This window comes from Limanda limanda, chromosome 15 (genome assembly GCF_963576545.1).
Source record: "Limanda limanda chromosome 15, fLimLim1.1, whole genome shotgun sequence".
In the NCBI taxonomy this organism is placed as follows: Eukaryota; Metazoa; Chordata; class Actinopteri; order Pleuronectiformes; family Pleuronectidae; genus Limanda; species Limanda limanda.
Genome location: NC_083650.1, coordinates 17,008,007 through 17,023,717, shown reverse-complemented (window position 1 = coordinate 17,023,717; position 15,711 = coordinate 17,008,007). Strand labels below are relative to the sequence as shown.

General features: G+C 43.7%; 1 protein-coding gene across 3 annotated transcripts in view; it reads right to left on the bottom strand.

The window, feature by feature from the left end:
• macrod2 (mono-ADP ribosylhydrolase 2) overlaps positions 1 to 15,711 on the bottom strand; it is a 423,714-nt gene that overhangs the window by 82,404 nt on the left and 325,599 nt on the right. For all 3 annotated transcript variants that reach the window (XM_061086919.1, XM_061086920.1, XM_061086921.1), the window contains 2 exons: positions 14,664 to 14,694; positions 4,041 to 4,114 (listed from right to left, as the gene is read on the bottom strand). In XM_061086919.1, the coding sequence (XP_060942902.1) occupies positions 4,041 to 4,114; positions 14,664 to 14,694 (105 nt within the window). The remainder of the gene's footprint in view (positions 1 to 4,040; positions 4,115 to 14,663; positions 14,695 to 15,711) is intronic.

Here is a 15,711-nt window from a genome sequence, read left to right as displayed (position 1 = left end):
CAAATCACTGTTAAGTCTCCAGACTTGGCTTGAGATAAAATTTATTATCCGGCGTCTTAAATGACAAATGCCACGAAGGTAAACAGATCATTCAGAGAACAGCGAAAGGGATGTAAACACCTGTTTTGGGAGTGTCATCGGCACACCGCAGTGCTTAATACTAAAGCCCGGACCAGAGAGATGTTGAAAGGTGAAATCTCTACACATCAATTTTGTCCGCGCGGCGCAGTGCAGCAGAGCTTATTACAGACTCCCAATCTGTCTCAAGTGTTCAGTCGGTGTCAGTAATGCTGGGCTCCCTGGCCCTCGAAGCGCTTCATTAAAAAGCTTGGCCATCCAGAGCACATCCGTGGCAGCCAAATAAAGTGTCAGACCACATTTTTCATCTGCAGATTAAACCTATGTAAGCCTGAATTAAACCAAATTAGATCTGAAAATGAGAAATAAACCAAAGCCAGATGAGTTGGAGGGGCGAGTATCCTGTGACCAGGAGGCAACTGCTGCACCACCATATGAAGGGCTGGTTGTGTGGGGGGGCTGTCACAGGCTCTGTGTCTGCAAGCCCTTATACATGTTTGAAGACATTACAGCCTCCTGGTCTGTTGTTTACACATATTCTTTTCCTTTTGTTCGTGCAGAGGATAAAGGGAAGCAGAGGTTGACCTCCCTTATTCTTTCATCTGTTGTGATCTGACGGATGATTCCTGTGCTCGAGTCTCTCTAGATTAAAGGATCCGTTCTCCCTGACCATGGCCAGGCTGTTTTTTCTTCCACAATGGAAGTCTAGGTGCTCTTAGAGGGAAATTTCAACCGGCACTGGGGCCCTTTATGCGCTGGTGAGTGCATCAGGGCCACAATGTGCTGGCCTGGGAGATAGATTCACTGCCAATCAATCACAGTGTCCTCTTCCCTTTTCTCTCCCTTCCTCTTTCTCCATCTTTCTCACACACACACACAAACGCACCGTGCCAGTGTCCGCAGACCCCCGGACCCTCCTGTGAACACGTTTCAATCAGTGGACAACTACAGTTCAATCGCTTTGTGTGCAACCACAACCTGCCAGATGCACATGTATCTCAACTGGGTGCCACACGTGCACGGACATTAACAGATGGACATGCGCGGACAATGCTATCGTGTAAGTGAGTGTGTGTCTGGGGTGGGCGGGGTGGCGGAGGGGGCCCGTGGCCTGTTCTCTGCCACCCCAGTGTGCGTTAGATCAACAGCCAGCCCCATTGTGCTGAAATTCAGCCACAATAGCACAGTATCTTCCCCAAAGCAGAGCCCTTATCATGGCCCTGAAATGACTCGCCTCTGTGGACGCCCACAACACTGGCTCCTCGGGGCCAAGAGCAAAGAGCTGGAGGTGAGCGAGCGGAGCAATCTAGTCCTATTGTTGCATGCATGATAAACTGGGCCTCAAACCTCTCATTCTGCCTCTATCTTTGGAAAGCTGTGTGCAATCTGGGGTATGAGCTGCTGCAGCAACACTGACATTTTGCAAGCCATGGTTTTAAAACAAATGCTTGCACATCACCATACGGGCAAGCCGGCCTTTATGGATGTCTTTATTGACTCTGAGCTCCTGGTGAGACCAGAACACACAGTAAACAATTGTCGGCTGATAAATTTGACACTGAGTTGACGCAGCCTGAAACAGAAACGTGTCGGTTATTAATCATGTCAACACGGGATGTGTCAATTGAGTAAACGCTGAAGTGATAAATTGGATTTCTCAACATATCAAACATAGCAGCGGGCATTCATCTTAACATTTAGCATGCAGCTAAATGTTAACGTAACTGACAGAGAAGGCATCACTCCGCTCCTTCAGGCATTATGGAATGATACCAGACGTTCATCTTAATCCTCCTTAAATTCCATATTTCTGTCTGATAAGAACTGAACTGACATATCTTAAACATCGTGAATCTTTTTTTTTAACATATAAATCTATTTCGGGATGCACCAGAGGTAAATAAGCACTAAGCAACAGATAATGAACTGAAAATTAGAGCGAGGACCTCCTGCTTCAGTGTGTTGATCTGCTGTTTGATTGGAAGGTTTTTTTCCAATGTACAGGAAATATCGCTGTGCTTCTGGGCAAAATGTACCACTTTATTCCCTTTGATCATGTTAAAAGCTTTCTCAGTCCTGGTCTAGTCAGAGCTGAGGATGAACTGCTTGTGCTGCCACAGCTTTGCCAAACAGTGCTCAGGGAAGCCTCCACAGACGTCGACCGTACTCCATGAATTGTAATACGTTCCACTTGATCTCCCCACACCAGGGATAGCTATCACTCAGCGCATCGCAAAATTGTCTCTAATGTGCGACAGCGCAGCCTCTCTATGGTAAATAGCAATCTTGGATGTGAAACAACACAACCACAAAAGTCAGCTTTGCACATTAGCTCGTTATTTACAGTCAGCAATAAGCTATATAAATCCTTCTTCACGCCAGAGTGTTGATGGATTCCCCAAGTGCATGTTACAGCAATAAGCAGGCGGAGAGCGAGTGTGGCAAAAACACAGCACATCCACTGCAAAGTCATCCGGCAGCTCGGTATCATTTGGCTGTCTGTTCACAGCGTCCATAACACCAGCTGAGGGATGTTGCAGCACTTCAAGCTGTGAGCTTTAGAAACACCTCGATCCACGGTGACGGATATAAACAGTGGCACAGTAAACAGAGGTGACCCCTGAAGGTAACCATCAAGAAAACGGACTCACAAACAGCAAGCCTTAAACAGCCTCCTGACCACTGGGCAAAACTCTTTCATTATAACGGTTAATGAAAACGTATAAAGGTGATAAATACCCATTTTAAAGCGTATTACAGATCAGTATGGGGTTTTAATGCTGTGTAGGATACTCATTCTGCGGTAAAAGCTTTGTGTAACTCATAACTGATTCAAATTAGCCCTAGCTCTAATTTGGTCATGATATCAGTTTAATGATGGGTTTAACCTGTTTAATTATTGTTTAGACATAATAAGAAGGTATATACCTCCATCAAAGCCCAACGGTCTCTGTTAAATTCAATCAAGCTGCACTAAATCATTACACACACTCATAGATATCAGTTACAAAAACATGCCGGAATTGTTTTTTTTTTTTTATCAAGACCTATTAAAATAATCCTTGGGGAAATGGTATTGCAATGTTAAAGAAAGCCATCCTGGAATCTTTCCTGGTTTTACCCCCCGATTCTAGATCTGCACCGAAAAATGTGTGGTTTCTCTCCTTGACCCACATCCCTCCACTAGGTTTGTTTCTAAAATCCCGCACCACCGTTATATGTTTTCTGGATAATAAGACAGTGATGTTGCCTTCTTTGTGGTAAAGGCTCTTCCAGCAGCATGCAGCTCAATCTTCTGCAAAAGTGGCTTTGAAATGAATATGTACACGTCCATTTCACTTTCCCCACCCAGGAGATGGATACATCTCATCTCTTTGTGATTATTCTTTCAAATGATGACTCTGTGGCAACTCACCTGATAACTAACATTTACGATGATTGTCTATTTGTCAGATTCCATGAACTCTCCTGCTGTTCACTTGATTGTGTTTATGCATGTTTTTCGCGAAGTAAATTGTGTGTGCACAACGCATCACCAAGTATGATGACTGGATATTCATAGGCTATATGAGCTTTTTAGCCTTTAGAAGGCACGGCTACAATTTTTCGTAATACAAAATACAATTTCAGACTTTTTCAACATATGTGTATATGTTCTTCTGGGTTTAATAGCTCTCCTCAGCATTGGCCAATTGAATAGTCAACAGACCATTTAAGGCCTGATTAGTCTCAGACTGGCTTTTAATTTGACATGCACGCAGACCACAAACTAAATGGTTGATCAAGCGAGGCAGGTCTGATACGGAGATGCATGGGGAATTAGTGTTCTGTGTTTCTGCTGTGGTCCAATAATCCCCCATTTACTTCAAATCAACAAAGGTACTAGATGCACGGAGGCTGCACAAATGCATAGTTTCCGACAGTTGTTTGTTTTGAACAGGCATGATCCTGGCATGTCTTACCTTATCAGGATTCTCTTCAATCCAGCTTTTGACTGTGTTCAGAGCGATTTCAGCTGCCGGCTCGTTGGGAAATCCTATGCAAAGAAAGAAAGAAAGAACAAAAAAAAACTGTCAATACCAGTTGTGTACAGCATGCAGCTGCAAGAACAGGCAAACAAACAGACAAACCGCTTTCTCCACAGGTAACAGTATTTTTCCTAAATCAATGAAAAGCAAGACAAGCTGCTTGTCTCTTGTAGATGAGACCAGCTGTCGGATAAACCGCTGTCGACGTGAGCTAGCAGAGGCACTGTGTGAACACGACACATACACACGTGTATCCTGGGAACAAGGTGGTAACACACACACCCTTCATATATAAATAAACATATGTAATTACACCTTGTTCATCAGAATTGTATACTTGTAACCTTAACGAGGAAAATTCCACTGGATGTGCGACCTTCCCACTGTCAAATTGAATCAGTTTGCCAAAGCTAAAATGTAGTGGAGCTAGTGTGGCTAAGAAGCTAGTGTGGCTAATGACCGAATTAATCACACCAGCTGCGGCAGTCCGGGAACCCAAACACCGCTCCAACACGAGGTATCGATCGCAAACACACCGATTGTGATGTGTTTAATTTTTAATAAGGCCAGCTAAGGAGAGATGGCTGGATGCTGATGTCGAGATCATTTGCAGCCATAGTGGTGAACTTCCAAAGCCCCAACACTTAGAGTGAGCTATTGACTATAAAAGCCCTGAGGCTAGCCTTGCTACAGTCGGGAGTATATATGCCATTACCAAAAGCGCTGACAATCTGCTACTCTGTCACAAAGTAGTGTTTCACTTGTTTTCATTTCAAAGTAATTATGGTTGCGTCTGGTCCTCTGTGCCTCTCACAAAACTTGATGACAGCAGTTTACTCTAACGCCTCTGTATAAATCCTGGGGCAAGTTTGAAGCTGCCTTACGAGTACATCCATAACACTGCATGTCCTATGCAACAAGCCAGCGCACAAACACGGCCCGTTTTTTCCCAGTCACTCATGACTGACCTGATTCAGGATCTTAAAGTAGACGCTCTTCCATTTTGTAACCCTTGACCTCCAGAAGGAACCGCCGGTTACGGCAGACACAGTCCTCCTCTAACGAAGGAGGTCGAGACCTCAATTTCAACCCACATCAACTGATCCAAGGGCCATGCCTCAGTTGTAACCTGTTGGTTATTGCATTCTCAAATATTTTTCTTTTTCTGGGTCATTGCCACAACTGTAACATTCTATGACCTATGAAACAGGCTTACAAGTACTGCAACGACCTCTCCCCTTTGAGTCGGATGTAAAGAAAAATAAAGGGCCACAAGGATCAAGCCTTACATTTCCGGATTTTCTGCCAAAGCCTCTCAATAACTATTTCCAGGGCAGTCAAGATATACTGTATCTACCCTCTTCCCCTCCTGTGTTGATGTCTCTCTCTCTCTCTCTGTTTTTCTTCTCCTCCCCCTTGTGGCTAAGTTACACTGAGAAGAGGAGAGCGGCTGATCCGAGCTCCTCTTCAAGCTCTGGTTGAAGCGAGATGTGAGCCGCGTACCAGCCGCCGGTGACAGCCAGTCTGCTCCTACGGCTCTGTTAGGCAGTATCTGCAGACAGTGCACGGCCAGTTCACGGCCCCTGCCCTTCAAAAGCCGCCCTGAGAGCTGCGTGCTCAGAACCTAATCCAGCATGCCAAATCAGTTTGCAGGTCACCTGATTCCTCTTGTCTCCCCAACACACTTAGCCTTTGCAGTGATATCACTTTCTGTCTGGTGATGTTTCCTTTTAAAATCTGTTTGCACACATATGCAGCTGTAGCGACACTTCAGCTCACACATCAGGTAACGTAGACAAACAGATGTGTGGAAGATGAAGAGAAGGCGAAAACTAGATCCGTGGAGACTAGGGCCAGCTGCTCAGGAAGAGAATGTATAATGTGAGAGGTGTCAGTGAAGTAAGCACATTGACAAATAGAATAAATTAGTAAATTGTTAAAGAAGCAAGGACCTGAATATGCTCTCTTAGAAACCACATTTATTTTCGAAAAGATAAGGACAGACCTTATTCATAATAATATGGTACCAGAAGTGATTAGACCTCATTGAATCATTTTAATCTATTCAGTGTGGAGTTTCTACAAATGCTCTATTAATTTGAGAACTATGCCTATTAATCATAGCAGGTCTGAAAAGGAAAGAGGTGAAAAGAGGTGAGCTAGAGAGGCAGTGAAAAAGATAACAGGAAAGTAGAATAGATAGATACAAACAAAAGAAAGGGAGTCGGATGGAAAGCTGGGGAAAGGGGGTCAGTGCGGCTGGGGGCTGCCTGCCAGAAGAACTCTGCTCAGCAGCATCATCATTGGCCCAAGGTCAACAGCAGCAGCTCAAGTGCATCGGCAGTTCTCTCTCATCGTTTGTCTCCTTGACGGTTTCCTCTACCTTTACCTCCCCTAACGTCTCCTCTTAGCACCGCTCTGTCCCTGTCAACTCCACCAAGTACGTTTAGATCCTGAGAAACAGAAACAGATACTGCCCCCTCTTCCATTGGCCACGGTTGTTACAGCACCATAAGCACAGATAACGCAATCCACTTACATGTGTTCACAAAATAATCTTTAGAGAAGAGCCGAGTGAGCTGACTGTTTTATATGTTAAATTAAGCATGCAGTGAAAATGTTCAGTGTTTTACTTTGACTATCTTCTGCCCCCAACGCCGCCTCTTCTTTCTGTTTTGCTCCGTTCGCTGTGTGGAGGGCTCAGTGAAAGCTAATCTTTCAGGAGGTGGAGACCCTCCAGGGTCCCTGCACTGCTGGGCTTGACTCTGTTATGCTGGGAATATGGATGGCTCAGGGAGATTTGTCTTAGTGAGGCGCACTGATGGGAGGTGTGCAGCGCAGTGCCACTGATGAGGACTCAGGTGGTGCAGTGTTATTTCTGCTGATGGCTCCTCTACTTCATCACCGGGCAGAACACAGCAGCCATTGGGGGGAGGGGGGCTTTTGTCACGTATTTTGTAAACAAAGGGTTAAGGTGGCACAATGTGTTGCATACAGTAATAATGATGCAATAACAGTTATGGATTCACCACAATAAATGTGTGTCTTGCGAGAATCTTTTGAAAAAGATAATCACTAAAATTGACCTGAGAAGACATAAACCAGGCATTTTCAGATGGTGTTCCTCCAATCATTTCATCCCTTTAACACATTTTAAGTCATAATCAAAAATAACAATTTAATTACACAAGAATAATTGTATTATACAAAAATTATGTAATTTCCTTTTAAACGAAAGCTTCTTTTTCGTCTAAGTTTCCTCGTCAGCACAGTGAGTTAGGCCAAAGGGAAGCTCCAACAGAGTTCACATATTCTATTCCAATGATCTCAGGCCTGTAGGACCTTTGTTAATAGGAAGAAAAAGAGAGCCCTCTCTAATCTCTGACGCAACCTAGAGACAGAGTCTCTGGCTGCTCTCTCAGACGTCAGCTAAACACCTTTATCGACCCTTGTACACGAAACCTGGCGACTTTTATAAATATTATTTCATGGGTTTGATATGGAACTAGAAACCAGAGCTACTTTGGATGTTCTGGATGTGAAAGCCTCAAATATACATAGTTTACTCCGTTCATAATGAACCAGCTCCAAGTCTACATCACAAACAACTCTGTCGTGACTCCCTGAAAGTTGGAGAGAGAAGACTGTGTTCCAAAATATCCACTGAACTGGAGCGCAGGAAAAATAATATAAATGTGCGCTCTGCCTTAGGGGGATTTTTTGCTTTGAGAACAAGCAAGCCCATTGCTCTGCCTTTTGCCAACATGGCAACTATTTCATATCCTAACTTTCACAAACAAACTTGTGTAGCTAAGGTGTTTTTGCTCTGCTTGGAAGGAGTGAGAAGTAGCTGCACCTGATAAAGCGAGTAGAAGTGTGTCAACAAGTTGAAAACATGTCTGTGCGATACATTCCCGTTGTTTGTCTGCAAATGTATGGGTAAGCAGATACTGCACACCACACCACTTTAGTTTCTCCTGAGTGGGCTTATACTGTGAGGAGGATGCCACTGCTGCTATTTAGGGCTTTTTCCCTTCCCCAGTTTTCTTTCTTGAACAAATACAGATTTTCTTATGTGGCCCAGGTCTGACAAACATGTGCTGACTGAATACTTGAAAAAAAAAAACAAGTACAGCTTTTATTCCCCTGAGGCCGGAATCATATTGCTGGTCCTACTCCTCTTCCCCTCAGTCGGTCAAGTTCACGTCGCTACACTCGTCATTCATTTTGATGAGCTGTCTACCTCCAAGTGGTAAATAGCCTGGGGCTGCGCTATCTGACACTTGTAAATTCCCCACAGGTGTTGAAATAGCACAGTAAACATTGGAAATCTGCGGTTGGAAAAAAAACTCCCGAAACACAACATAAAAATGAGACTCTGAATATTTTTAAATGCATATGGCAGATTTTTGGTGTACAGAATGTCTTTAAGTAATTTTTGTAAGTAGATGTATAATATATAGTATTTCATTTTTCTGCTGCCCTCCACATTCATGTCAAAACAGACCGGCAGTGTAAAATCATTTCAACACATTATATCACAGAGTAGATAATTGTGGTTTAGGCAGCAGGGGGAAGTCATTAGGTGCAGAACAGTTGAGCGGCTCTATTTGAGGGCAGCACTGCGAGGTGTTCATCTGCAAAGGGAGGCGAGGGAGGGGAAGGAAGGTTGTCACCCTATTAGGGCCCAGAGGAGAGGTGAGGTGACCCGGGGTGGAGGACACAGTTGTGCCCCAGGACTCTAGATGCCAAAGCGTGGGTGTCAAATTGCCTGGAGCTCCTCTCTACACCAACACTGGGACATGGCAGGGCTGTGACCATGACCGACTTTGCAGCCCACAGAAGGAGACAGAGACAAAGAGGGATGGGAGGGTGCTGGGTGAGGAAGAAAAGCAGAAAAAGAGGAAGGAAGAAAGAGAGCAGCCTCTGTGGCACAACAGATGATGACCTTCCTTGGAAGCATTCCATGTAGGTGACGCCACGATTTGTCCTACATGCTAAAATTAACACCTGACATTTCACTTTTTAAAAGCATTTGCGAAGAGTGTGTGATATACAAAAGTTTAATGCTCAACCAATTTTCTCAAAGGCCTAAATCTACCGTCCTGTGGGTGGGAAGTATTTTTACATTTGGTTTTTCATCCATGAAAATGGTAGAGCAAGGGTAGTGTTGAGTACAATGCACGGTGTGTGACTTAGTTAAATGGGCTACGAAGCTCCGGGTCCCTCTGAGCACACACTCTGCTGCCCACTGATACAGCATGCTGCCACTATGTACCTTGAAATACCCGGCCCAGCTGGGCTAAGCTCCCCGTGGTAAACCCTAGGTTTTAAGAGACGGGGAGTGGGGCTTCCCTACAGGCCATCTCTGGCTAGCTCGCAGGAAGCCATCACTGTCGTGAGATAAGGCACCATGAATGTTTCCAACCTTCCTAATCCCAGACAGGGATGAGGAGAGGCCGAGCATGATGCTGGCTGAAGAAAAATATCTGACCTCTTTGACACCCTTGATCTGGACAATACAGTAGAATGGCAGTGTGGACAAACCAGTAGAGCTCGGGTGGATTACATCCGGATATCTCCCATAGCCACCAGTCAGTGGCAAAACTCCTCCGTCAACAATCCTCAGATCCGTCACAGAGACAGATGAGTCAAAGGTGCATCGTGAGAAGGAAACAGAGAGATATTTGTCCTGAGCAGCAGCATTGCTGTGAGAGAGCCTCGGATTGTCTTGATGGGGTTGAAATGCACGCCATATAAATGTCGTCAGTCAGGTAAATGTTAGCGCGTGTCCTTGCTTGTGCTTCGTGCCAGTGAGCCCTCTGCTCCCTGTTAAAGATTGATCTCTGCAGACGCCTCCTAAACTGTACAGTTCATTACAATGCTGCAGCAAAGTGCTCTTTCAGCGCTGGCTAAGATGTGATCTCCACAGGGCTAAACTGCCCACAATGCATCATGAAATGGGATTATCTTTTACCTGTGTGGCTGTCTGCACAAGTATCTCTGCCTTTGTGTCAGCATGCATGTTTGTGTCTCGGTGTGAGAACGACGTACAATGGAGAAAGACGGACTAAAAGAGACGAGAGAAAGTCTTGGAGGAAAGACAGGAGAGAGAGGGATACAAAGAGAATATGACCTCTCTAAGTTGAGGTAGTTGGACTCTTGGCACTGATCTTGTGAGACATTGAGAGGTGTCTCCTCCTTGGAAGGAATAATCCATTTATACCCGGGTTGCATGGCTGTGATTGATGTACAAACAGGGGCAGCACTTAATAACCTCTATCATGCCAGATGACCCCATGGCCCTCGGTGGGCACCAGTTTGTTTATGGGTGGTACCTCCGACACACGATACGTGCAGAAATTCTGTTGCGGCTAATGGGCCGGACTGAGGGATTGGACTGTCAGCGCAGCGTGAGCCCTCATTTTTCTTTCCACGTGTCTCAGGTACCCCCTGCACACCCCTGCTACACTCAACCTCCCCACTCTCCCATCATCTGTCAATAGTGACTGAGTCTCCTGGAATATGGAGGCGTGAGGGAGAGTGTCAATTAGCATTAGCAGTGCTGACAAATCTGTTTTTTTCCGGACAAAGGTCTCGGATAACTTGTTCCTGATTCCTCTCTGTCACAATGTTAGGGGCCCAGTAAGTTTTTTCCCCAACTGCACTATGAGAGTGTAAATGGGTCAAACACACGTGTGTGAGTCTAGCACCTGGGTGAATACCTATGTCCACATACATGAAGCTATGGGAGTATTCTACAGAGACGCGCAGATAGAGAGACGGCCAGATCGGGAAGATGTGCCTTTCACAATAAAAAGCTTTTGTTTACATAGCTGAAATGAAAGCTGACCTTAAAGGTTATCTGGAATGTACAGAAAATGTCAAAACACCTGCCAGGAGAGCCGGGCCCCTTTCAGAACATGGCTGTACTCAGGGGGCACGAGGGAGGACTGGTCCAGAATAACATCACAGCGCTGCACTTTACCGTAGCTCCTTTGAAAGTCCCTCCTCTATTTGCCCTCTGCTGTGAGAAGATCTTCAGTCTTAATCAGCCGTATTGTTCTGTGGAGATGCAGTTATGGGGAGCGCTAAGCTGTTTATTTATTGAACAGGCTGTTAAATTCCCCCCTCCTCTCCTCCTCTGCTGCACGCTTGGCTCCGTACAGCCTAACGCTTTGAAGTGAGGGGCTGCCGGGTGGAGCGCTGTGTCGGGCTCCCACTGGCAACGCGGCCCACGGCAACACAGTGAACAGCAATGAGCAGTGGCCTCATCAGCGTCTTACAAACAGAGACCCCCATGCCCCATTCATTCACTTGGGCTAGCTTTGTGTCGCTACAATAGAGCTGCTTCACTCCGAAACACAACGCATCAGTTTTGTAAATAGATCTATTCATCTTATTGCTTTTACTCAACCAGTAAAAAGTGCCTGTCAAGAGGCCAAAATGTGCTTTTTACATGAATTTTCCTATTTTAAAAAAAAACATTTTTTAAAACTGTCCATCATAGTTAGTCATAGGAGTTCCTAAGGATTTACAACAGTATTTTAAGTCACTAATGAGGCAGGGACTAACAAAAAAGTGAGGATCTGCAACCGTTTCCAGGCACTAATGAGTAACTAACGAGTTTTTATAATTACCGCAGGGCTGCACCAAAGTTTTCTGTTGGCAAAATAACAGAAAAATGGTAATGCCACATAATACAGGTTCTAATTCGAGCGCAGTGTGCTGTAGGAATTTTCCTACTCAGGAGAGGGAAATATGAGACGAGGCAATTCATTTTACAGGCAAATAACCAGTAAGGTGGAGGGAGAGATTGAGAGGTGGAAAAAAAAGAATAGGAAAGAAGAACAATTTCAACCCTTCTTGTCATCGACACTTTGAGACCCCATTTTGTATATAGAAGGCTGGTATAGACAGACAATACTGCGGTGAGAGGTAATGGTGAGCTGCTGTGCGGTAAACTGTGCGAATCACAAAGAAATGATGGCTGGAAAATGTTCAATATCCCAGGAGGGAAGTGTTCTATCCAGCACCGAGTGTATAATTATAAACACTGAGTGATTTATAAGCACAAAGGCTCGTTTTACTGCACGCACTGGGCCTCACTACAAAGTAGATGATATGTTGTATATTAGGATTCTTGGCCGCTTGGACTATATTGTATCCATTTGCGTGCAAGGAAGTTTAACTCTGCTGAGGGAAGAATTTGCATGAAGACCTGCAGCTGTGTGGTTTCCACATTCTGTTGAATAAACAGACAGCTTGTTGAACTTCTGACTGTCTGCAGCGTCTCTGTCATAGGTCAGGGTCGAAGGCACAAAAAAAGGCTTGCGGGAGGTTATCGAAAACATTTCACCTCTTATCGGAAAAGCCTTTGAGGTGAGAGGTGAAATGTTTGCATGAATCTGCAGTGATTTTCCTTCGTATAGCACCTAATACTCCTAACTATAGTGCACCATGATTGGATATTAATTTAATATTAATAATAGGTATTAATATTTAATTCAGTGAGATTGTCAGAGGAAAATCTTCTCTCGATCAGAGATCATATCAGCACCCTGGATTTTAATGAGGCGGTGTATACTTTTTATCCAGAATGTGGCGAGTGAATAAAAAACTAAAGTGTGAAGGAAATCACTGCTGGTGCTTGTTTAAAGCTCTTCTAATGAGCACAGCAACAGTTTGCCAGGCTCTATAATCAGTGCATTCTAATCAGTAACATTATGTTTAATATTTCAGCATGCTACTTGCTGACAGCTGCCAGTTAGTCTTAATAAAGGCTCGAGAAAGGAGGCAGAGTGATGTCTTAGGATGGAAATTACCTCACTTTGTTGGTACTTTTCAGAGGACAGATGGAAGGTTGCTATAATAACTCACATGTGTGCTGCATTTTCGGTTTTTATGTTTCCATGTGGCTGATAAATTGTTGCTTTTTTTAAATATTCTGCTTACCCTGTTAACAATCAGTAAAAATCAACCCTATATACATAACACAATGAACTTTTACAGGAGACATAGAGTACATGGTTTATTCTGTTTGTTCCATCTGCACATTCGTAGTCTAAAACCCACGTTGAGCTTCCTTCTTGTTGGATGAGGAGAGCATTATTCCATTTCCAGAATATGCTTATTAGTTTTCCCAACCAATGTCTTATGTTAAGCTGTAGCGCACATGCAGTAAGACAATGTGTGCACATACAGTATATAGGCAAAATGGACAACTGCCACTGAGTTTAACCTTTATTTTTTAACAAAAACAAGCTGATGTTTTTTGTTTGACTAAGGGGATGTGACCGGCTCCATCACTGACATAAGGTATGGTACTATTTTCCTGCCAGAAGGAGCTATACAATTCTGGACTCCCACGCATGGGGATTGTGAAGTCAAACGAAGACTACATCATGGTTGATGTTTCACATGCAATTTGCAATTCAGCAGGAAAGCCTGGCATCAGTTCTTAATTAGCAGCGGTGCATTTAAATAACTCAACTGTGGCTGCATTCATTTACACCATCATTGCACGGAAGTACCAAGTTAAATTGAAGGCCTGTTGGAGTCCACTAATGATAGGAGGGATTTGAATTGTCTAGCATGTGTACAGAAGTAGGGTTCCATTATCACATGTTTTTTAAAGAGCTAATTTTCATTATCTTCCCCCGAAGGAAAGTCGGCAGCTCTTTCAGTGTTGCTGGAAACTAGGTGAAGATTTAATGTTAATTGCTAGTCACTGTGCACAGGGACACTCATTATTGTTATAATCAGAAGATGTCAGCCGTTATTGACTGAGGAGAGGACTTCTGCACATATTCACTGGCTAATGGCTGCTAGCCTCCTCGCTGCTTCCTGCTCAATTTCATTTGATATTGTATTTTCCCCCCAAGTCGTTGTTGTGTGTTCAACTCAGTAACATTTCAACATGAGTTCAATGTGGTCACAATGTGTCCCTGACCACCTCCTGGAGCTGGTTTGGCCTGAGGATCACAATCTGTCCTCAACACGTCTAAAGCACCTTTATATCTGTGATTTATTTCCCATTGCAATTCAATCACCCAGAATGCATTTTAACTGTTTGCACCATGAGACACCTTGTCTTGTAAAATGGTATTAATTTAATTGGCTGTTAAAAGCAATCAGAGCAGCTAATGACTCCGATGAGATCCAAGTTTGTTTTCAATGTGACTTTGTTTAACTCTAATAAGTGTATCGCCTCTTTGCCTGCGATGTGTTATTGAATTTCAGGCCTGGTCCCATGAGAGAGCACGAGCATTGTTCAGGGTCTAGGTTGTGTTCACCTTGTACAAGGTTGTGTCTTTATGCAACATGGTTCAAGAACTGGTTGGCATGTTTCTTCACACTGTGCTCTTCTTCAAAGTCAAAGCCTTGCAAATATAGTAGCTACAATTAGTGTTGTGTAGCCCCTGCTCCTGATGGCAAGATTTTCAACATATAGCCACTAGTTGTAACACACAAGCAGTCATCCAGTGATAATGTGTACACATCATAAAACGTGTGAACGGTGAGAGGAGAAAAAAGTAGAAAAGATAGTAAACTTACCATAGATGCCTGTGGATATACAAGGGAAGGCCTGTACAAAAAAAAACAAAGATAACAATCAAAGCATGATCACAAATAAAATTTGACAAATCAAATCCTGTTTTAACCTTTTCACCATAAGATAAACATATATATATACATATTTATACCTAAAGTACCCAGTAGATACAGGGTCAGCAACAAAGACCAGGGATTCACAGAACTCCTGAGACAAGTTCGAAAATGTCAGTCAACAACAATATTGGCATAATGGGAGATTGCCCCTTCTACCAAGAAGGTCAAGGGTATGAAAGAAGCATTACTTTCTTTCTTGAGCAAAATCTTATTCTGAGTCTTTGAGAAGAGCTAAATAAACCACAAACACAATCTTTTCAACCATGTTGTTGAAATTGAATCATTGTATTTCTCTTCATTGACAAACACTCCACTTATGATTCAAATCCACAGCAGAGAAGTGAAAACGTCAGCGACTCACTGGCAATATTTCATGACTGCATATATTGAATCTGCATTCCCCATTGGCCACTGTATGACACATACTTGTTACATATGTACTTGTTGTTTACCTCGACTGCTTCACTTGTTCCCTCCCAAGAGGAGCAATTTACTGAAATCCCTGCAATGCTAATAATGCACAGCTGTATTGTACATTTCAGAAACACAAACACACACTTACACTGTGTACTTAACTGCTGCCTTCCCACAACAAATTAAATGCATCCTAGACTCGAACACTCCTTCTTACGCACTCATTAGATGGATCATCAAGATCAGATGTGCAGTGTTAAAGAGGCTGCTGGACAATACTCTATCTCATACGTTGCCCCAATGAACAAGATGGCGTATTTGTACTTAATGCTCAAACTTGATGCTCATAACAGTCATAGTTTGCATATGTTGCCTGAGGCCAAAGTGGATTTGATTCATGTGAATTTATAGGTGCATGTAGAGCTCGCCGCTTAATAGCCTTCTACACATGAATATCCAAATGAGGTTGATTGATCCTGTCTGTAGCCTACAGCCCAATCTCACACACAGACCTCCTCTG